We start from the raw sequence: 25,055 nt of genomic DNA on the forward strand, positions 1-25,055 counted from the left end.
CTAGATTTGGCCACAAAACATCTAAAACGCCTGCAAAGTACAGAAAAAGTCTGTGGAAAGATGAAACAAAGATTAACTTGAAACTGCTTACGATTCAAAGCAATGCCACATTATCTGCTAAACATCGTGGATGTAACATGGGTATGGGTATAATGCCTGCCAGTCACTAGTGTTTATTAAAGATGTGATTGCTAATAGAAATAGCAGGATAAATCTTTAAGGCTATACTCTCTCCTCAGATTTAGCCTAATGCCACAAAACTGACTGGACAGTGGGTCATTTACAGTACACTGTGAAGCAAGGCAAAGAAATGAGAGATTCTTCTATGGCCTAGTCATTCGCCTGATCTCAATTCAGTAAAGGATGTTTTAAAAACAAAACTGAATGCAAAAAGACAACAAACAAGCAGAAACTGAAAGTGGCTGCAGTAAAGTGAAGCTTGGGATCAAAAGCAGCATTTATTGGTGTCCATGGATTGCAGGCTTCAGGCAGACACCGGCTGCAAAGGAGTTTCATCCAAGTATTAAAATCTTTACATTTATTTTATTTTCATTTTGAGCCTTTGAAAGGAGAACTGTGTATAAAAATGACTTTAATTCCTAAACAGTCCAACAAAAATTTTGTGAAACCTCTTGAATTAAAGATTACAGTCTGCACTTGAGTCACACATGTGGATTGTAAATCTGAGGCAAAACTACGTCTTTATACAGGACACTGCATATAGAAACAATTACTATTTTAGTTTAGGAACCGTTTTTATGGTTTTTATTCAAGTTTTTTTCCCCACAGCAACATTAATAGCACATAAATATTACTTATTTAGTCCTTGCAACAATTTTGTAAAATTATAGCCATCAGACCCCCAACTACCATTATGATTAAAATCAAAGGCCTATGCGTGCACACAGGATTAAATGAGACTGATAGCAAGTAGTTTAATGTAAAATCTCACACTCCTCAGTTACACACAGAGACACACAGAGAAAGTGTCAGCCCCTAGATTAGATGCAGTGGAGACTCTGCGTATATCAGGAGGAGCTTTCAGTGCACTGCAGATAATACTAACTGTAGCACTCTTACCAATACCAACCCTAGAATTATCCTCTCAGCGGAGGTCTCAGAGTCCTCTCTGTCTCTCTCAAGAAGAAATCAATGATGTGTGGGACACTCAGGCAGTACAGTGGGGGACCCACCTGCATGCAAGGCATACAATAATTCCAGATTAGTCTCTTCTTGGTACAGAATAAGAAGATAATACAGTTGTAAGCTGCTGATATTGTTTTCAGTCTGAAAGATTTAACAAGCAGAATGTTTTTCTTTTTAAAGATAGTTTAGAGTGCTTCCTATTATTAAAAAATAATAAAAAATCACACTGATGAATTCATGCACTTAGGCAAAGTGGATTAAATACGAAGCATACAGAGGTGAAACTGCTACCAATCCTCTTGCACTGCAGTAAGTTCATCCAAAAGATTATTTTCAAAAAGTCACTGTATTCCAGTCATGGATATTTCTTTTTACACGGCACAGTGACTGACTGCATACTAAGGAACAGACCTGCTTATAAGGATGGGTGGGTTAAGTTAAGACCTTAGGAGCATACTGCAGTGATACAGTTGGTAGGTGTCCTGCTATGAATTTTAGGGTCTTCCACAACACATAAGTTGGAATAAGGTCTTTGACTTGTCCAATAGCACATTATCATTCCTGGACATTTCTTTTGGTAGAATAACCTGAGTGCTGAAGTTGTCCTTCTGCTTGGCACTCTCTTTTGGGATTTAGCTAGTGAACAGGTGTCCTGACATTTTGATTCAGTTTAAAGATAGAATGATGTTATTATGCTTAGATTTTTTTTCTTTCCTCAAACAGAATGCGCCTCATTTTAAATGAAACAAAATATTGTTCCAACAGCATTCTGGCTGAGCAGTTGCTTTCTGCGTGAAGGTCCCACCCTACCGTAATAAGTGTTCTCACCCCTCAGACTATTACACACTTTGTAGTCAGTGAGTCCTAGCGAGGACAACAAGAGCCTTGAATTTTCTTCATTTGTAATCAATCTGTCTGAGGAATTTTGGAGTTTAAACTCAAAGAAGTCTTTCTTGGAAATCTTACAGTGAATTACTTCCTCCAATATGTTGTGAAAATCAGATCTTTGTCATCCTGTTTATTGAAAACAACTGAAATCTCTTTACCGGTTCCTTTTTTCCCTCCTTTTCTTTTAAAGACACTAAAAGACACTAAGACGCTAAAGTGAAAAAGGAGAGTTGTTAGTTCGCCTGGAAGCATGTGGTAGTTTAAACGTCCACAGAGAATTCTGGGTCAAAAACAAAGTTAAAGCAAAACAGCTGAGGAAAAGTGAAGCAAATAATCGGATTAGAGTAAGGAGTGCAAAGGCAAAAATAACCCAGTCAGGGAAAGAAAGAGGGGGGGGGGGTGTAAAATATGTAGAGCCTATAAGATAATCTTACATGAAGAGAGTTGTTTGGTTTAAAGATCTACTGTCACTCTGGTATAGGAATCTCATTGTGCATCCCTCTGTATTGCCAGTGTACTAGAGTGGTATATGAGACATGTCAGGCGAAAAGCTGAAAGACAGTCCTAGAGAGTTCAAAACATACAATCTGGACTTTACAACAGTCAACCAGAGACATAGTCTAGCTGAATTCCAGATTGAGTGACAGACTCAGACAGAAGGAAAATGGGGCTGACAAAAGAGGAGTGGCAAAACAGAGACAAAGCAGTGGAGACAGACTTTTGCTTTCTTCCAAAGTATTGCCACAAGCTGTTGGGCTCAGTCTGCCAACCTAACACAACTTCCCAGCCATAGATAAGCTTCGTGTGCAAGCGCATGTGTCTGTGAGTGTGTGTACATAATTCATAAGCAAAGCCAAATCATGATCTAGAGATTATCATGTCCAGTGGCACAGAAGTAGAGCAAAGAGAGAAAACTATAGATGGACTGGTGGATGGACGGAAAAGTGTTTATAAGGGGAAAACTGCAAGGTTTATAGTACAAAATCATTTATAGGATATATATATATATATATATATAGATATAGATATAGATATATATATATATATATATATATATATATATATATATATATATATATATATATATATATATATATATATATATATATATATATATAAGAAAGAAAGAAAGAATAAGAGAACAGCACCACCAAGGCTGGAGACGGAGCAATACTGGAAGAGCATATGGGAGAAGGATGCAACCCATAACGGCAATGCTCAGTGGCTAGAGGATCTGAGGGCTGACCACAGCGACCTCCCTGAACAGGGTCCAGTAACCATCACAGTGGCAGATATCCAAGAAAGGGTCTCCAGTATGAAGAGTTGGACAGCACCAGGGCCCGACATGGTTCACGCCTACTGGCTGAAGAAGCTGACTGCACTCCACGAGCGTCTGGCAGCACAAATGAACCAGCTGCTAGTTAACGAGAGACACCCGGAATGGCTAACTGAAGGCCGGACGGTCCTGATCCCCAAGGACCCCAAGAAGGGACCGGTCCCCTCCAACTACCGACCAATAACCTGCCTCAGTACTACATGGAAGCTCCTGTCAGGCATCATATCGGCTAAGATGAACAGGCACATGGGTCAATACATGAGCGGGACACAGAAAGGAATTGGCAAGAATACCAGAGGCGCAAAACACCAGCTACTGGTAGACAGAACAATCAGCCGAGACTGCAAGACCAGACTGACCAACCTGTGCACTGCCTGGATTGATTACAAGAAGGCCTATGACTCAATGCCCCACAGCTGGATACTGGAATGCCTAGAATTGTACAAGATCAATGGGACCCTAAGAGCCTTCATCAGGAACTCAATGGGGATGTGGCGTACAACACTAGAGGCCAACTCCAAGCCCATAGCACAAGTCACCATCAAGTGCGGGATCTACCAAGGAGATGATCTGTCCCCACTGCTGTTCTGCATAGGCCTGAACCCCCTCAGTGAGATCATTAACAAGACTGGCTACGGATACCGACTACAGAACGGAGCAGTTGTCAGCCACCTCCTGTACATGGATGACATCAAGCTGTATGCCAAGAGTGAACGAGACATCGATTCACTGATCCACACTACCAGGCTATACAGCAATGACATTGGAATGTCGTTCGGACTGGAGAAGTGTAGTCGGATGGTAACAAAGAGAGGGAAGGTAGTCAGAACTGAGGGGATTGAACTACCAGAAGGCAACATTGCAGACATAGAGGACAGTTACAAGTACTTGGGGATCCCACAGGCGAATGGGAACCATGAAGAGGCCGCTAGAAAAGCTGCAACCACCAAGTACCTGCAGAGGGTCAGGCAAGTCCTGAGGAGTCAGCTGAATGGTAAGAACAAGATCCGGGCCATCAACACGTACGCCCTGCCCGTGATCAGGTACCCTGCTGGGGTAATAGGCTGGCCAAAGGAGGAGATAGAAGCCACTGACATAAAGACAAGAAAGCTCCTTACCATGCATGGAGGGTTTCACCCCAAATCCAGCACCCTGAGGCTGTACGCTAAGCGGAAGGAAGGGGGCCGGGGACTGGTGAGTGTCAGCACCACAGTCCAGGATGAGACAACGAACATCCAAGAATACATTAGGAAGATGGCCCCAACTGACCGAGTGCTCAGTGAATACCTCAGGCAGCAGAAACCCAAGAAAGAGGAGGGAGACGAGGAACCATCATGGAAGGACAGGCCCCTGCACGGTATGTACCACCGGCAGATAGAGGAGGTGGCTGATATCCAGAAATCCTACCAGTGGCTGGACAAAGCTGGACTGAAAGACAGCACAGAGGCACTAATCATGGCAGCACAAGAACAAGCTCTGAGCACAAGATCCATAGAGGCTGGGGTCTATCACACCAGGCAAGACCCCAGGTGCAGGCTGTGTAAAGATGCCCCAGAGACAATCCAGCACATAACAGCAGGGTGCAAGATGCTAGCAGGCAAGGCATACATGGAACGCCATAACCAAGTGGCCGGCATAGTGTACAGGAACATCTGTGCCGAGTATAACCTGGAAGTCCCGAGGTCAAAATGGGAGATGCCCCCAAGGGTGGTGGAGAATGACCGAGCTAAGATCCTGTGGGACTTCCAGATACAGACGGACAAAATGGTGGTGGCTAACCAACCGGACATAGTGGTGGTAGACAAACAGAAGAAGATGGCCGTAGTGATCGATGTAGCGGTTCCGAATGACAGCAATATCAGGAAGAAGGAACACGAGAAGCTGGAGAAATACCAAAGGCTCAGAGAAGAGCTCGAGAGGATGTGGAGGGTGAAGGTAACGGTGGTCCCCGTGGTAATCGGAGCACTAGGTGCGGTGACTCCCAAGCTAGGTGAGTGGCTCCAGCAGATCCCGGGAACAACATCGGAGATCTCTGTCCAGAAGAGCGCAGTCCTGGGAACAGCTAAGATACTGCGCAGGACCCTCAAGCTCCCAGGCCTCTGGTAGAGGACCCGAGCTTGAAGGATAAACCGCCCGCAGGGGCGTGCTGGGTGTTTTTATATATATATATATATATATATATATATATATACTTTTTAAAAAAAAATTTTTATTTAGTAACCCCATACTTAATGCAACAGCGTGTGTTCACATACGCATTCCCAGGCACCTTCTGTTTCTCTATCTCCTTTCAGTGGCTCCCTCGCTCTTTTACTTTCAAGGAAGGGTAATCCCTCTTGTAGTTAATGTGCTGTGACATTTCATGGTACAATAGGATTTGGAAGACACTATGTATTCTCATGGTGCCGGGGTCTGGCTGATAACCTTGCTGTCTGGGTGATTTTGGACTCCAGCAACTCTTGGGCTAGCTTTTATCTCACTTTGGAAATCTAATTCTCAAGGTAGAAATGCAATTCACGGTAACACAGACTGTGAGGTGACGCACCGGGGGTTATTGTAAAACCACAGTAACTGCATGCTGTCATGCATCATCTCAATTTCACAAATTCACTGCTAGTAACATCTGATTCATAGATTTAATGTGGTATCAGCTGCTGTGACAGATTAACGTTTTGCTGAGCGGCAGTGCAAGTGACAGCCAGTGAAATCTTTATACTTATGGAGTGGTGCATGCTGGATACGTACCATGTGCTGTTGGAGCCACTTGCCTTTGAGAAAAGCCTTTAATATTAGACAGTGTAAAAATATTGTATTCTAGGTTGTTTCCTGGAACGTTAGGGATGAGATGAAATGGTTGAGAATTTCCATGTTTTGCTGAGGGACATGAAGGGAGCAGAACATGTAATCATAACCAAGGAAGGAGGGCCTGTTCTCTGCTGCCACTTTTATTGTATTTGAAAACATGGTGCCAGCTATCACTGTCACCTGAAGAGGCATGTGAGATACAGCTCAACTTAGAGGAAAATCAAGTGAGTAGTCCATGGTGAGCTTTGACTTTTACTTGAAGCAAGTTGTGTAACGTGACATCATGTCATAGACCACATCTGTAAAGTCAACCACATTTAAATCTTTGCTCTGTGAGAGTTTTGGGCTTCTTTATATGGACAGTAAAGAAAAGTGCCAACTGCAAACAGTAAAAGAAGAACAATTAGAGAGCAGGACAGGACAAAAGTCTCCAGCTTCCTGTGCTTTTTTGCTGAATTGAGACAGAATGTCTAAATTTTAGGAAGTATCTTGGCGTATGCAATTTGACATGATACAGGCAGCAGGGTTTCGACTTTGGATGAGCTCACGGCCAAAGTTCTTATCATGCCTGCAGAGCTGATGTGAGACGGTTGGATATAAGGATTTTCCCCATCGCCCTTCAGACCAACTGCCTAGACAAAGGCAGTGTTGGAAGGGATGATGTTAAATGTTTTACATGACATTTCATTGTTTTCTTCTTTGTTTGGAGGAAGTTTAAGTGCCATAAATAACAGCATTAGCAACTTAATTCCCCTCAGTTATACCTTCTCAGAATTAAAACAAAACAGCTTTAAACAACCTTTGATTTGGATATGACATAATAATAATAATAAATGTTTATATTATCACTTAGTTATTTAAACTGTAGTGAAGCCTCCGGTCTGAAAAGGCTAATTCGATTCACAGGTTGTCATTTTGATCTACACTAAGACGAGCCTTAAATCATCAAATGAATGACTTTAATCCAAATCATGCAAAAAGGCTCCAACATAGTACAGAACATCTTCTGCTTAAGCTAAATGCAGATTACAGCTGAAGTGAACTGAGTGTTTATCTAGCTAACAGCCATACCAAGGGACTAACGTCTTGTCGCTTTGATTTGCCGTAAGATTTCTTTTGAGAGCGTGACAGCGAGCGTGAGACAGTGAGAAGTGTCACGCCCAGATTTATGAGACGGGCTTGGCAGCCCTGATATTGCTGTTTTGGCTGACTGTGTTATACCTGGAGGGAACTCGCTGCTGCCGCCGCTACACTGTAGCCAATTTATCTGGAGCACAGCTGCTAAGAGGCTCCCCGAGGTGTGTGTGTGTGTGTGTGTGTTTCAGGATTAGCCACGGCACCAATTAAAGCCTCACACTGGTTTTTAAAGGATAAATTATTAACAGCAGAAGTGACCTCTCTGGTGGCCTTTCTTTCCTCCTTTGCTGTTCGCATGTCTTTTTTTCTTCCTCCTTTCCTCTCCAGTATTCACACACTTTTATCAGACTTGCTTCCCTTTCGTTTTCTTGTATTTGCCTTTCCTTGCTCTTGTTCTTATTCGCTACATTTCAGTCCTTAAAACTTAGTCTTTGTGCAACCTCTAAAAGATTGGGGCAGGCTTTTTTTTTTTTGGTCCTGAAATCAAGTGTCCTTAAAGCTGCAATTTTACATCATATGTGTATTCCCCGTACTGAGTTTTTAGGCAGATTGATGCCTTCAGGATACAGTTGGGTAAGATTGTTGCTCTATGCAGCTCTGTTTCATTCTCCTTTTTCTCCCTGTGCTCAATAGCAAAAGCATGTTAGCCGGTAATGGATACTTTTAACCTTTTCCAGGTAATTTGATCAGGCCTTTAAATCAATCCAAACACTGTGTCGGGGTTATGATTTAATGCGAATACACGACTGCTACTTCTGTTGAGCTTCTGTGTTTTTAAATAAATGGACGAACCATGTCTTTCTGTTGTGAATGCTTTAATCCTGGATTCTGAATTGCAGACGTGAGATGCTGTGCACCATCTCTCACAATAACAAAAGACATGAGACTTGAAATGCTTCACAAGCATAAATGTATTAAACACCACTTCATGTTGCCATTCAGTATTCCAGCTAATGGAATGTCCTGTGGAAAATTCTGCGACATCCCCTCGTCATAGTTGCTCATCATTATCCAGATGTGTTTTGATTTGGCAGTTGACTCTAAAATGTGATTTTCATTTCAACAGTAAAGTGCATTTTTGAATTAGAGTCCCTGGTGTAAAATTATTAAGCTTAACTCACTCCATGGACATCAGATTTTTACTCTGCCTCTGCCTGGCCAGCTGTGTTATGCATTTCCTTTTAAGTCATGGTTTGGGTTCCTGTCCAATCATCCACCTGCAAAATAAAAATATTAATTCTCTGACTCAGTTATGACTTTGTTCTGGTATCAGAATCTTCCCTCTAGATATCGTCAGGTCATCATCTGATCTCACAGAGGGCAGATTTCACTAAATATGTTCCTGTTTCTCACACTCTGATTTCTTCATCCTTCTATCCCACCAATTTTCCCATTCCTCCCACCTCTGTCTTCTCTCATTCCCTGAATATTTGCCCCTCTCAGATTTGATTAAGGAATTTAATTACAGCGAGGGACATAGTGGAGGAAGGCAGGAAGCGGCTAATAAATGTTCGGTGACCCAGAGAGAACAAAAGGTAAAGATAAGTGTATTTAAGTCAGACCTGGGGAATCTGAAGTGGAGGAGCTTATTGAACCTTATGTCAATAGCCAAGACTGCATAGATTTAGTTGTGCATTGATGCTGCATCACTGCTCCTACAGGTAAATCCTGCAGCACCCTTGAAGATTTACATTCACCAACCACTTTATTAGTCACACCAGGCTGGTGCTAGACACCTATTTACTTTCAGAACTGCCTTAATTCTTTATGGCGCAGAATCAACAAGGTGCTGAAGAAATTCCTGAGATTCTCGTGCATATTGAGCAGCTGTATCTCTACTAATTGAAGATTTTACATGTTGTGCATTCAGAGATGTCTTTTTTTGGTATACTAGCGAAGGATGGTTGGGAGAATGACCCAAAATAGGATATGCGGTAAAGAAAGATGCCACTTGCTTAGGTTGTGTTCCCTTTAAAACTTATTCCTTAACAGAAGGTAGTAAAACATAACCTCTTATGTTTACTAGATGATGGTGGAGGGTACCATATTGTGTTGAAGTATGGCTGAGCAGCTAGCTGTACAATGCTGTCTCTAGAAGCACATACTTTGCTGTTTTAAGGGCATAGATGCACTTAAACTGCATGTAGTACACTACAAGTACCTGGATGTTGGCGCTATGTTGGCGCCTTAGCAGACTGGGAGGGACTTCAAAGCACTTTTCAGCCAGCTGGAGAATGTCGTGGCCATGAAAGAAGTAACCATAAAACGGGCACTTAAGCAGGACCCAGGAGACAACAGCCCAAAGTTCACAGATTTTACTGGCACAACAGGTGTCTTCACAAAAGGAATGTTAAACAGGATGTTCATGGGAAGGAGTCTCTGGCAACTTGGGACAGCAATCCTGAGATAGAGGAGATGAGCGTTGGAGACAGTCCAAAGTATGAGTGAGTCCAAAGCTGTGAGCAAAAAGCACATTTAAATTGTGAGGTCTTACTTGGAAGTGATGTGAGGTGAGCTGTGGGAGGAGCCACTGATCAGGGTTTGAGTGGCAGAGGAGGCAGGTAAGTCCAGAGGCTTAGTATTTGACAAAGTTTTCCCAGAGAAGGCAGGCCAGCTCAATAGAAACAGGTGAGTGAAATTGGATTTGTAACTACTATTCAGCCACAGAGGAATCACTGGAGGAGAAACACAAGGGGGTTAGCATGGGAGATACTGAGGTTTTGCTTAGAGCCATAGAGAAGTCTGATTACCGCTCGGTAGGACAACAATCTGGCAGAGACTCTGTGTTGGAGCAGGTGACAGAATAATAGGGGACAGGTGTGCAGGCCGAAGAGCAGGAACATGGAGACCTGCACCCTATCCTCCTCGAAACAGAAAATGTTAGCATTACAGAAAATGACAGATGACCAGTGCAGACTATGACAGAGTGAGATTTGTCAGCAACAATGGTGACTTTAATCGTGACCAGCTATAAAACAGTTGCTTATTATTATTTTTAATCAGGCACTGATAAAATATTGTTTGGTCTTCATGCATATTAAGTTGGCATCATCACTGCAGAAAAAAATATTGTGTGGCTTTTAAGTGTGTTCTACTTACAGTGGCGATTGTTACTGTAAGTGCACACCTCAACGCTCCTCATTTGAGAAAAGACAACCCTGTTAAAGAATTCAGGCTATGGAATTAATGTACACAGTGTATTACAGGTATTTAGGCTTGTTTTTTTTTGCATTATGGCAGTACCTGGAAAAATGTCATGTATCCATGTATTGTGGCAGTAAATCGGAATGTCTTAACTTAATTTAAGCAATTTGGGCTAGTGAATCTAAACCTTTTTGTTCTAAAATCCATCTTTACAATGTTGAATATGCGCACAAACCTTTTAAAAATTTTTGTTTTAATAATGTAGCAAGTTACTATTCTGTTGCCTTGCATTTTTCGATGTACTGTATGTCCCCACCTCTGATGTTGCTGCATTTGGCATTTTAATTGATTCACTAATGAGAGTAGACCACCCCCAACACCCAAGCCTAGACACGCATGTTGGGGAATTACTGAACGATAATTCTTATCGCACTGTTTCTTATTGTTGTAAGATGATGAACCCAACACACACCAGTCTGTACACTCAGACGCATGCAGATACACATACAGGACTGCACCAAATCCTATCTTTTCAGCTTCTCATTGTTGCTGTGGAGAGACATTATTCTGTCTGCACACTTATTCTATAGTCTCCATTCTTTGACCTGACGCTATATAAGCATTCTGTCTTATTCTTATGCCCTCTTATTCTGATGGTAATTTGACTGCCTGAAAAGACTGGCAGAGGATTGTTCTGTCTCATTCAACAAAATACGGTAAAAAGTCATTCCTGGGATTTAAAAAAAAAAAAAAAAAAAAAAAAAAAATCCTCTGCGGTGGATTTCCAGGGCTCTGTCGTCGTGTCTGCAGTTGCCTGTCGGCCTCCCGTTCATATGCTAATGAGCCAGAGCTTGATTGTTTCCTCATATTTTAATCTCCTGCATGGTGCTGGAGGGGAGGGGGCAGCAGATAGGAAGAGGGTGGGTATGAGGAAGAAAGATGAGACTGAAGGGAACGAGATGATGGATGAGGAAAACAGGACAGGGCAGAGGATGTTGGAAACTGAGGAATGGAGAGGAGAAAGTTGAAAGGGAAAGATTTTTTTATTTTTTTTGAGACTGCTGACTGAGATGATATATTGAAGGAAAATGTTTGACAAGAACAGTAAAGAGGTGAGGGACGGGGTGGGGGGCAGGATGAGGTTATTAATATGCAAGAAGTAGGCGATAAGATAAAGACGGATAGAATCACTGCAGGATGATAAGCTGCAGATGGAATACACAGTTCACCTTATCAGGAGACATCCAGAGTTTATTAGCGGTGACACAAAAGAGGTACTACTACAGATGGAACTCTGCAATATTTTATATTACTTAATTTTAAACTTCAAGGGGGGTCATTGAAGATCAATGAAACTTCTGCACTTTTTCTTTTTGTAGAAGTCTGTTTTAAACCATTCATGATTCACCAACCCTGTCTGCCACCGCTTTTCATACATACTGCCGGATTGAAACACATTGACCAGGGGGCAATGAGAGGAGGAGCGAGAGAGACTTTCTTGAATAAACTAACGTTGAATTTGCATAAATATACATAATAAAAGAGCTTTGTGCAATGCGCCTCTTCAATATGCATGTTTTTTTTCCTCTTTTTGTAACTTGTATGCTAGAGGTCATGCAATTTAGAAGGAAGAATGTAGAATGAGATTTGTTTTTTTTGGAGGGGAAATATACTCGGAGAGGTGGAGATAAAATCATCTGGGTGGGTTTTGAAGTATAATGTAGTGGAATGTTTTTGTTGGGTGTCACTCAGGAAGGGTTTTCTTTAGAAAAAGCATACAAGGTCAACCTTTTTTTGTAGTTGGATTTGAAAGTTGCTGTGATTGTGGCAGGCAGCAGAGATGGCACATATGCAAGGATATGGCTTGACCAAGGACTTGAATCTGAGCCAGTGTGTGCACCGCACCTACAGGATGTATTTGGTGGGAAATACAGTACCTGCACTGGTGGAGCCTTTCTTAAAATGAAAACTACTGAAGGAAAATGACAGTATTGCCAAATCTGAGCATACTATATGCTAGCCATTAACCACCAACCAACAAATTTCATTTTTGGAAGCACCTGCTTGGCCAGATATATTTCTTTGGATGTTCTGACACACAGAATTCAAACTACCTTCATTTTAAACAGTCAGAGCAGTATGCACCCATTTTCTGTTACATACAGCAGAAGATCACACAGGTTGGGAAAATGTTCCAACCTCTTTGAGGCATACGCTGTTACATAACTCCATTATTTAGACAACTGCCAATATTGCGGTAATTGTTGTAATATATGCTTTCCAGCATATTTACAGTGCAAGTGCATTCTTGTTGATATACAATTCAGGTGCCTGTGTACATGATAAGGTGTGGTTATAACAGCAGGTTTGTTGCTATGGCTACAGCTTGATAAATATACGGTTAAGATCGGCAGCTAAAAATGTTAAGACACTGATTACAGCCAAAGAAACAAAAAACAAAACCCAAAAACATCAGATGCAGGTAGAACTGGGCCATATCATACCGTTCACGGTGATACTGGTATAATGTTGGGCAATGATAAGAAAATGAAATATCGTGATAGAATCTGGGTTAAACGCGCGTGCACAGTGCCTTTTGTTTCCGCACATGGCAGAAAAAGCATGGCGGTGACGGAGAATGAGAAGGGTGAAAGCGGATTGTTGAATGAAACTGATGAACCAGAATTGGTTTGTAAAAATGCTGCAACTTCAGTTGTGGAATTGGTTTAGCTTTCGTCCGTCAGATACACACCACAGCACTATATTTGGTAGCGCATGCTAGCGGACCGTCGTTATTACAGTGTTTTTTGGAAAATACAGCGCACATAAAATCAATCCTTTGATTTTTCTGAAAATCAAACCTTATAATCCCGTGTGCCTTATGTATGAATTCTGGTTGTGTTTACTGACCTCAAAATGATTTTAAGTGGTACACGGCGCTCGAAAATCTGTCAATGTTTTAGTACGACTTTGCTAAGCCACGAACCCGCACTACTTAATGGATTGTTGGAGCATTACGGCCATCGTAGGCAGGAGCCACGCGGAGTGATACGTACTGCGCTTCAACATAATATTACTGTATTGTGTGTGTATAACCTCTTTTAAGTTTTGTGGATATTATACATGGTTATGCTGAGGATATTTCGGTCAATTTCCACTGGAAATGCCTTTTGCTTAAACTGTCAGCGAGGAATTTGCATTTGCACTGTTAAATTCTTGATGGTTTTTTTTTTTTTTTTTGCACTAATAAAGTTGTGGAGTTGTAAAGTATTTTGTCTAGAGTCAATTATATCGTCAGTTATATCGGTATCGCAAATTTTCAAATGTATATCGTGATAAATATTTTTGGTCATATCGCCCTGCTCTAGATGCAGGTCAAAAAAGTCCATCGTCCACACTGATATTCACATGCTATGTTTTGCTTTACCACCAATTGGGCGTATTAACAGCTGGTAACTGTGAGGTGCACAATTGACAAAGAATAGCAGGGATGCTGGCTGTTTAATAGAAAACACATGGGAAGGCTCAAAGATGCTTTTCAACTCTAATTTCTTTGCTGTAATGTAATGGTGCATTACTCTGTGTTTAGGTTACCTTTTTCCAAGTGAATTGCTGTCTGACTTGAGATGCAAATGCATTTAGATAAAGTGCCATATGTTTGTGTTTTTCAACATTTCCCATAACCCTACACACCAACGGTGACTCAGCCTTGGTCTCCAGAACAATAGGTGGGCAGCCTAATACAACTTTGAATCAATCACAGCTTGCCTGTATATGCACAGATAGCCTGACCCACCCACTACCCTCCCCATGACCTTCTCAAAAACACAGCCGCAGGAATTCGCTGAGAGTTCAGCAACCTACCACAGCCTCTCTCCATCATCTCTTTATCTCCCACCAGTCCTGTGAGCACAAAGTCCAAACTGCATGCCTCCTGGGATGCTTGTGCAACATGTTTATGACAGCCCAAGTGTTGTTGATGCTGCTATTGCTGATGTTAACGAGAGAGGGAGAGGTAAAAGGCTGGAACATGTCGTTCCACTGGGAAGCAACCTTGACGACCTTGATCTTCTAAGGAGACTGAGAGAAGTAGAGAAGGATTCATATGGGAAGGTGGTGGCTGAGGAGACTGGAGAAAGGGAAAAGCTAAAAAAAAAAAAGATTCTAGAAAGACTAAGTGGCAGCAGATTAAATATAATGATAGATCAACAAAGTATTGAGATTTTTATCATTTAGACAACGAAAACATTTTGATGAAAATATGAGCAATTTTCAAGTCGAATATCCTGCATCTATATATTAAGTAAACAGTCTATATATTAAACACCTTGCTGCAGTTTCCTGCTGCACTTTTGCTTTGGCAGCAAGTTAAATAGGTCAGACTGTTTTGATTGGCTCATGTTCTGTTTTAATTAAAGTGAAACTCTTTGGTGTGACTGACCTCACACTTAGATGTAGTCTGATGAAACTTGCAGACACCCTGGTAAAACCTGAGCATGCCTTTGAACTTAGGAAGCCTTCAATTACAATAACCGTGCTATGGTAGCTCAAAGGGTATGGTTAGGTTTAGTATTACAATTATATATAATGCTAAATATAATGCTTGGTCTGATATGACAGACATTGGCACAATACTGTATGTGTATGGGTGCCACAGCCTGGACCTCTGAACCACGATCTGAAGGTCCACGTGATGACAATGCTATATAGAGCTGTTTAAAATGACAATAGGTTTACAGACTGACAAGATCATTTTGGTGTGGCATACTTTGAGTATTTTAGTATGGCTTTGTCATACAAAGTCAACAGTTTAATTACGTTACATTTACATTGTTCTTGAAGGGGTTTATTTTCAATATAATAGACTTGTGATCAAAATCTTTTTGTATTTGATATTTATGATAAAACATTGGAAATAATTTTACTAAACAGTAAAATAAATGCTACACATGTCCTGTAGCACCAATAATAAAAATCATAAAATAATCTTCAAAAATTTATGGAGTAAAAGGCTCGCAAAATTTCAAAATCCCTGGTAGTCCTTCGGGCCGGCACTCTTTGGTATCCCAAAATAAATTTAAGTAGCCCGAATAAAAAGAGCAATTTATGTTTTGTTTCCCGTTTTGTTTCCATTACAATATTATACATTAAAGTATAATATTGTAACAGAAACTAAAATTAATCAAAAACTTGTTAAAATACAAATCACAACAACTGAATAAAAATTACAATCATCAACTCAAATACTTGGTTCTCATTGAACAGAAATTTCTATGACCTTGTAAGAACTGTGTAGAACATGAATCAGTCTGTGCCAGATCCTGAATCTGACATTTCCACTGGAGTCACTGGTAAGAGGTAAGTGGAACCAAGATCTAGGCCATTTGCTTTTTGAAGTTTGCAAAGACTGCTAAATTTTGCCAAAGGTAGTTCACTCTTTGCAACATGGTACGCTGTTCTAAACAGCTTTTTCAGGACTTCTTCTGTGTGCTTGGTTCATTTTTAGAATGTTTTTTGCAATTGCTGTTTGTTCTGGGAAAGATATTGCAGACTGAGCAATAATGCATTTCTTGCATTTCTCATGGGTTCTGATGGGGTCTTTCTTAAAATTACTGGTCCCAGTAACAAAGGTGCTTGTCGACTCACAACACACCTGGCAGAACATCATGTTATTTAGCTCGTCATATTCCAGCCACAGAAATTCTTTTGTCCATGAAACCAAAAAAGCTGTGCTTTTTTTGCCTTATAGTCTGATTTGTCATAACTTTTCCGTTTTGTGGTTGGCTTTTCTTTGGCTGCCCCTTCTTCACCCTGACCTGTCTTATTTGGCTGAGCAGAACTAAAATACCTGCTACTGAAATCTCTGCGCAATCAACCTCACATGTTTAAGCTTGCTGTGGGAGATTTCACTTGTCATGTCTGAATAGTAAGCTAATGAGTGATAAGACGATGCCAGAGGAATTGGTGCGCAAATAATCGTCACTCACCAATCAGTGCTGCTGCTCTCTACACAGATTTTGGTAGCCCGACTGGAAAAATCGTTAGCCCCGGGACATCGGGCTAGCGATTTTGCAAGCCCTGGAGTAGATTAAAATGGGTTTCAAAAAGGGCAAATAACAAAAGCCTGCACTTGTTTTTTTTTTTTTTAACTGCACTATGCACTTCCTAAAGTACATTTAGTAGAACAAAGATAACAGTATAATACCATTCCCTTAAAAGTAAATAGTGCCCAGAGGGTGAGCTGCCTTGGTTTGGGTTTGTGCTCTTGGAGTGCTTCTTGTTTGTACTGTCTTGATCTTGACCACAGTTATCACTTTGACTATTTATCTGCATATTTTCTTCTTAATAAAGCATGTAGACCATCTGTTGAATCAAGATTGCACCTCATGTAGGGACAAAGGACTGCAGATCTTCTTTTACTAGGAACTCGGCTGCTAATGGAGATAGTTTTATTAAATAACCCTACGGTGTGATTTACCCAGGCGTATCATTTACTCTCCAGACTAATCACAGGCTGGGCTACACCTCTTGCCTACACATTCCTGAGCTTGACACTTGGAAACAAGCAAGTATTCTGTATTGGATATCATTAGGCTTGTCTCCAAGAAGACTATTTATACCTGTGCACAGCATTAGCTGAACTCTCTGCAGTCTTCTCCGCTTCCCCTAACTTACAGTAAATGTGCTATTTTTCTTTTCCTTCATTAAAAACAATGTAAAGCACTCTGTGTAGAGCTTTAATATTCAGCTGCACCCTGAAGCCACATCTTTCAAGGAAACAAAGCCTGGATACAATAGTTTGACAATCAAGTTACATTTATGAATTCCTGAAAAGATGATTTGTTGTCTTTTCAGGCATTCTGACAGAAGCACTGGCCGAGGCTTAATTTAGCTGCTTGTGTAATATCAAAACAAGGACAGTATATTGGGTGCCATGTTTCCATTCGGATGTACTGTATTCATAAGCGCTTCCTTAAACCCTTCCGCTGCTGTGTTTAGAGGCACAGTGAGTAAGAGAGAATCTTAGAACTGGACCCAAAAATAGCTCGCATTCTTTCCTCTGTTTCAGGAAGCATCAGAAGAGGTCAGAACAACCCTCTCTCTCTCTCCCATGTCCGCCTCTTTCCTTTGTCCCATGTATCTTTAGCTTTACCCGTATCCTTTCTTACTTAACACTCTTTATCAGCCTTTCCTCTTCTATAGTTTTTTTTCTGTCTTCCCTCATGTCATCCAAAGTTCACCAGTATGCGATGTTGTGCAATACCTTCACCCACATCTATACTTAGTTTGTTTTCCCCCCTCCCCTAATGTTGTTGCAGATAAGTTTGGAGATAAGTTTGATCATCACAAAGACACCTCTGCACATACAAGACTTTTCAGTAGCTATTCATTGTTTAGAAGTTAAAGAACTGAGTTTAATGTATTCTGTTTAAATTATTCCTAAAGCAAAACAATAGCGGGAAAGTGGAGATTGGCAGATTTGGGTGGGTGGATGGGAAAAGTCTACAGAGTACAATGAAATAAGTTATTTTGCAGGAATTACTGCCATGACGAGAGTTCAGTAGCTGGAACAAGTAAATATTCCTGCATTTTATTTTATTTTTTCCCTTTTTGAGTAAAATTCAACCTCGATGCGGTTGATTGAGGCATCCTTTCATTACACTTTAAAAAGAAATGCAACAGATTATTGTTATTGTTATAGTTCTCATTTGCTTTTTCTCTATTTATTTGCTACATGCAAGGACTAGTGTGAAATATCATTGTCATGATGAGCATAAATGAAGATCAATGCTAGCACATCTACTGTCAGACAGTTAGGCACACAAAGGGTAATCATACTCCTGCATCTTCACAAAGCAAGCAAATGTGTTTAATAAAACCATGCAAATATGGAGCAATGTGACTCTAAAATGTATTAGAAATGTAAATGATACAGAACTTCATTCTTGAAGTCTGCAGTAGAAAGGAATAGAGTAACAGAGCTGAAAGTGGGGTCGATCTCAGCTGGTACGTGACAGAGCTTGGATCTCCTTCACATGGCATGTCAGACTCATTTTCCATTGTGGACCACATACAGCCCACTTTGATGTCCATTTTCCTACATGATAAAGAAATGGCGCTATAGTCAGGGGTGCACATAAGTGGTCCGCAGGTGCGCATTCGCTGTCAAAATAAAAGACGCGCACTGGATAAGAAGTTGCAACGCGTGTTTGCGTACGTTAGATTTTCTGGAGGAGGACAGACATTTGTTTAGAACTCTTAAAAATGTCGAAGAAGCAAGCTCCTTTAAGCAATTACTTTGGTGTTTCTCCACCTCCAAAGAAATGTCAGGAGTCCGAACCGCAAAAGAAACGCGTATTCTCGGAAAAGTGGTTGCAGGAGGTGAGCTGGCTTCAAACAAATAATGAACGCACAGAGATGTGGTGCAGAATATGATGTGAAAATCCCACTCTAGCTGACAAAAACACTGCCTTTTATATGTACACAAACACGCTTTGCAACTTCTTATCTGGTGCACGTCTTTTTATTTTGACAGCGAATGCGCACCTGCGGACCACTTATGTGCACCCCGGCTATAGTAAATTAAAGAGATCTGTCACCGTGACTCTTTGGGACTTAAATTACAGAAATCTGTCATTTTATTACTTTCAGGTAAAACTTGTGAAAATACAATTAAGTCCAAAACTTATGGCCTCATAAGTTTTGGACTTCCGATGGACGGCCAGTGCCTTGAAAAAAGTAACTACTTCATAGTAATTCCTCTGCTTTTGCTCTGAAATGTACACCAGCATCAGTCAGCAGCATGCATGTGCGTCACACTAAAGTAATATTTCGCAGCACGTTTGTGTTTCAGGACTCAGTTGTGCATGAAATCTGCAATAATCCCAGTGACTGTGTTTGCCTTGTGTGACAGTTTGTGTCGCTGCCTCTGAGCCTTTTTCCCAGTGTGAGAACTGCTCCACTGTACTAAGTGTGTCAACAATACCAGCTGAGAGGCAGCCTTCAGTCCACACACAGCAACTGCAGACTAATCCTTAAAAGAGAGAAACTGGATGAAAGCACGGAGGGAGGGAAGCACAGAGGAGGAAGAAATATAGAGCAAGCATATGGGAAAGTGGAAGGATGGAGATGATAAGAGCAAGAGACGGAGCGATGGTGGAGTTGAGCTTGACAGTGAAAGAGGGAGAGAGGAGAGGTGGAAGTGTGAATGCTAGAGAGAGAGAGGGAGACGGAACGATTTTAATGTTTCAAAGGATTTCCCTATCACAGTCTCTGACACATTACATACACAGCTCACTATCAGCCCAACCCTGACAGCTGCACAAATTGGCTGAAAGAGGTTCCCTGGGCAAGGCCTTTGATCAGGTTTGTGTGTGTGTTGTGTCAGCAACACGAGGGGAAGGGGAGAGGTTTTGTACATTTGTGCATACCTGGACATCTGCGTAGTGGAGTGAAGAAAGACTCTTTCTGCTCCAGATCAGTGTAATGAAATGAATGTACAAAGATAAGGCTAACTGTGTGCATGTTTGTTAATAGTCTAACAGTCTGGTTTTGCTTCATGAGCTTATATTGTGTTTACCATGCAGTGGTGTGCAGTGTGTTATCTTAAGCGTGTATAGCTTTTACCCCTGTGATATTTCTCCATAAGATTTCAGCCCGGTGTCTTTTATGTGTCTGACACTCCCCATCAACCATGTGTCTGTGTTATCTTTCCAAGGAGGTTGGTAAACAAACCCATTGTTGAAAGGCTCATCTCGAGCCGGTCCGCTGCACAGTTCAGGCTTTGAGGCGGTGAGGTTTCCAATATCGTGATTGCAGACACCACATGGGGAAAAAAAGATATGCGCTTCTTTACTTTCCTCTAACAGTGACACATTATACAATAAACTTTTATAAAATGTCCTGAGAAAGCACACTTATGACAGACTTCACGTGAATTGTTGATTCTAATGATTGGTTGTTTAGCTTTGTTTGTCAAAAATGGTGTAAAATGACCATAATTTTAAAAAGTTTGAAATTGTGAAACCATTTGTCTATGACTCAAAAATATAAAGGCAATTATGTCCTGTCAACTAGATTGACTAATTAAGGAATTGATTATATTTAGCACATTTTAGTATATTATATAGTTCTGTTTTGTGTCTGAAGTGGCTGATACAAAGTTGTTGAGCCAGTATCAATATTCTTCTCAGTGAATACTGCTTTAGGAGTAGAGGCTGGAGATATCACGATATTTAAAGAAAATTTGCACTAACGATGCCTCTGATGATGCAGAAAAAATGATAAACGATGTTTTATGTTTGGAGCATGAGAGCAGCAGTAAGTAAATGAAGAGCATTTTCCATCCTCTTCCTGCGAGTTATTGTCATTGATGACACACTACCTAATTCAAAGTGTGACACTATTGAAATGAGGACCGGTAGCAGAAGCATTCTAATTCAACAGGGGCGACATAGCATGAGCCAAATATTAGAGCAAAAGTAGCCCAGCTGCTTTAGTTGAACAATAAACTCTTCAGGACCCTGGTCAATATGGTCACATAGTAAAACTGAAAAATACTTTATACCTGGGAAGCTGTTTAACCAGCTCTGTAAAGTTCTGCTTTTCCAACATTTAACTGTGTCAGTAATTTGCATTCACTGTTTGCCCATCCTGTCATACGGAGTTCAGCTTGCAATGCTTGGTTGGGTCTTTTTTTTTTTTTTTTTCTAACCTTTGCGTCGCATATCAGTATCTGCTCCATTGTAGCCTTGTTGTACTCGATGTGTTTTTCCCTCAAATGGTGAAACTCGTTGTTTCCACATTACCGGGAACAATTTTCTTGCATATTTTGCAAAGTAGCGTGCTGCTTTGGAGGTGATTTAAAATCGCTTCTGTTTTAGTAGCCAAAAATGATTCTTTCTCTCTGACATGCTTGGAATTGTTTCATTCATTGCACTGGTAAATGTAAATGTGTGGCATTGCTACAGCAACGATATGACATCTTTTTGACATTATCATGTAAAAATTTGTCGGTGGTATTGTGAAAAATGTATGGCGCAGCCCTAAATTGAAGTTATTCAGGAAATAACATCAAACTGCAAATCTCAGAGACACTGGTAATACAGAGTATTATTTGTCCCAGCTGTTAAACTGAAGTATTACCCAGCATAGCCTCTCTTTCACCTCTGCACTTTGTTTGTGTTTGAGCTGAAGTGTACAGGCTCGTTGTTGGCTGCTGGTGTGAGGTGCTGGCCTGTAAATGACATAAGCGCCTTCTCCTTTTACTCCTGCGTGTCTTCCATACATGTGTTGAATCCTGTTAGCGCTGTCTGTCTGAGCTGCTAGCATGCGTCTGAGTGTGTGTTAGGATTTGTGCACCAGCTGAGAGAAAATACAGGTAATGGATTAATATCAGAGCTGGCTCAGACTCCACATTGCTCTGTGGTGACAGCCTGTCATTATCACAAACACCGGCTCACACTCGTGCACGCACACACAAGCTCACACAAGCTTCCTTGCAATTGTGCATACATATCCACACACAACTCCAAATACAGGATTCACCTTAAGTATGTACACGCTTCCTTTCCTTACCTGTCTCTATCCTTTCTCTTCCTGTCTCTCATTTTCTCGTCATTACGGCACACAGTGCTGCTGCGCTGTGATCATCTCAAGCTGCAGCAGCTTCTTGAACTTGTTCTATCCACTTTCCAACAGTGGAACCAACACTGGGACTACACATCTTTGCCGTGTAGCTGTTTTCCTCCAAGGCAGCAGACGGAGTGTTTTGAATGCTGCTGTCATATGGGCCATCAAGCTTGTTTGCTTCCTCCAAACTTAACCTAATAGTTTGCCTAAGGCAGCGGGCAGGCAGGGGTGGGTGTGCCTTCAGTGCCAGGCACTCATTAATCCTTGCACTGCTCTTCTCCCTGCCAGAAATGGTCATCTTATTAAGCCATTTAGTCAGTATTGAGCTGTGTAATTGGACAGTGGAGGCCAATAGGAAATGTTTGAGTAAGTTAAAGGTGATAAAAGGACCTTGCTTGATTTAATTGCTGTACAGCCTGCTCGGTTCACCCATGGCATAAATTTATTAATACAAATTATAGCGGTGTTTGCTTTAAGACTTTCTTGCCTGACAGTGGCTTGATACCTTTGCATTACAAGAGATGTTTTGAATATCTTTCATTTTTCTGGTCTACGTTTGCTTGCATTGTAACTAAGGTTAAACAACCAGAAAGCAATTTGTGCTGCTTTTAATGTTTGCTGATTTGTGCACACACACAAACAAACCTGTTTTTCATGAAAATTATCAATGGTTTGAAACATTTCCTTATCTAAATCACTGTAGAAGTCACTGCACCTTTACACTTCAGTCAGCGCTGAAAGGAAGTCCCTACTGCCTTGTCATTATGTGCAGAACCTTATGTGAAGATTCAGCACAGCACGCTATTGTTATTCGGGCAAGCCCCAGTGGTTGGGTACCATGAACATCACGGACTAATTTCAGATCTCTTGCTTTCCTAATTTTATGTACTTCCTCTAGAATAAAGAGATAATTGGGACAGGAAAAGATGTGGATGTGAGATTGGTAGATGGAATTTAGCTGAGGAGCGGAATCTGCAGTGAAGTACTTTTTTTTGGTGGCGTTATCAAATACGTGATTCATGTGACACCAAACATAACAGTAAAGACCTAATGTGACGTTTGCCTTTCTGTGTGTTTTTCTGTCTTTGCAGCAGTCCTATGCCCCTCCCCCTCCACCCATGGCTCCACCCAGCCCTGGCAACACAGGAGGAGGAGGTGGTGGTGGAGGTCAGGGAGGAGGGCTAGTGGAGCAACTTAGTAAGACCAACCTGTACATCAGAGGCCTGCCGCCTGCCACCACCGACCAGGACCTCATCAAACTCTGCCAGCCGTGAGTTCTATTTTCTTCTACTGTCCCTGCCTTCGCTCTGCAGATGCATTAAACGTCCTCAATACAGCTGAGTTCAGTTCATTCCTGCTCAGTTCAGTTTAGTTCAGCTTGTGGTAATTAGTGTTGCGTGAGTGTGACAGGAGCTTATAATGGGTATCAACAATTTGCTCTTGACCCCTGTGTTCCTCCTCTCTGCTTCCTCAGAGGAAAAGACACAACCCAGCTGGGCCTAGCCCATCCGCTCCTTTCTGCCCTGCGTCATCTACACACACAAGGATAGATAATCCTCCTGTCCATCGGTGGAGGCTTGAAACTCCTCAGTCACACGAAGATTTACTTCTCACATGGATGACAATATGATGGATCAGTCCACATTCCATGTTAATAGTAATATAAATGAGCTGTGGGAAATTAAATTGCATCAAATTACCAGTTCAATCTAAAATTTGATGACTTGATGCAGCAACTATATTTGATAAACATCTGAATATTTTAGTAATGGCTGTATCTAGAGTGATTTAGAAGATTTCCATTGGAACTGATGAAGGCATATTTTCATTTTTAGCAGCTTTGTTACGTCTGAGCAAACTCTGATCCAGCGTTTATTTTAACCCATTAGGCAGCTGTCTCCTGATCAGATTTTAGATCAGGGTTCTCATCATAGTGCCTAATCAGATTTAGACTAGGTTCAGAAATATACAGAGTTACTGTTTTGAAAAAACGATGAGACTTTTCAACATGATTTTGTTTTTCTAAGCTTCTTTTCCTCTTTTTAAGGGATCCTGTCACATTTGTTAAAAGCTAATTATTATAGACATTTAAAAAATATCAATTTATCTGTAATTGGAATAATAATACTACACAACAGCGGCTGTGATAATACTGTAGTGTACTTTTCCTGATTAATCACTGAATGTAGTAACTTAAGCTGCAAGAGCAGAAACACTTGACAGGTAATAGGGCCGTACTCTGTTAATTTCAGTATCTAGCTTTGTCCTTTTCTATTGTTTCTTTGTGTTAAAAGTTGGTCCTGCGCATTTAATCCCTACATATCCCAAATGTGGCTCAGGTGGTAGAGTGGGTTATCTACAAATAGGGACGTCGGTGGTTCGCTCCCTGGCTCGAGGTTATCCTTGGGCGAGGTACTGAACCCCAAGTTGCCTCTGATGGATCTGTCAGTGAGGATGTGTGCGTGAATGTTAGACAAGGTGCTTTGGTATAGGAGGGAAAAATGCGCTTATATGAATGTGTGTGAGATTTGGTGGTTGGTTACAGTAAAAAGCTCTATATTAGTACTGCTGCCATTTTCCATTTAAATTTTGTAAACAATTTAAACCTGCTTTTCTTATTTGCCTTCTAGCTTATGTTGGTCGATAATATCAAATGTAATTAGTGAGTTGTATGTTAATAATTATAGTGATTGCTTGTCTTGAAGCTATGGGCTTTAAATATTTTCAAAAGCAATTTGATTGTATAGATTTTGTGAAACAGAGAAGACGGATAAAAAATAAAATGCAAAGACACGTTCACATATGCACACACTGTATCTTTCCTTTCTGTGTGTCAGCTGCAGTTCAAGCCTGTTGTATTTCAGCTCAGCCCTGGAGGCAGTTCTGGAAAAACGGGGTGAAAAATGGGGGCCAATAAAAGTTTCATTAGAGGCCCAGTCAGTGTGCCAAGTGGCCAGTAACATTTAGG

The 25,055-nt window shown here is 41.1% G+C and overlaps 1 protein-coding gene across 1 annotated transcript in view; it reads left to right on the forward strand.

Annotated features, from left to right (window-relative positions):
• The window catches only part of rbms3 (RNA binding motif, single stranded interacting protein), a 121,580-nt gene that overhangs the window by 14,623 nt on the left and 81,902 nt on the right, over window positions 1-25,055 (forward strand). The window contains exon 2 of the mRNA XM_085366258.1: window positions 23,179-23,357. Coding sequence (XP_085222384.1) covers window positions 23,179-23,357 — 179 coding nt within the window. The remainder of the gene's footprint in view (window positions 1-23,178; window positions 23,358-25,055) is intronic.

This window comes from Diplotaxodon limnothrissa, linkage group LG11, assembly GCF_057381915.1.
Source record: "Diplotaxodon limnothrissa isolate DT_005_m linkage group LG11, D_limnothrissa_male_GT1.1, whole genome shotgun sequence".
NCBI classification, from domain to species: Eukaryota; Metazoa; Chordata; class Actinopteri; order Cichliformes; family Cichlidae; genus Diplotaxodon; species Diplotaxodon limnothrissa.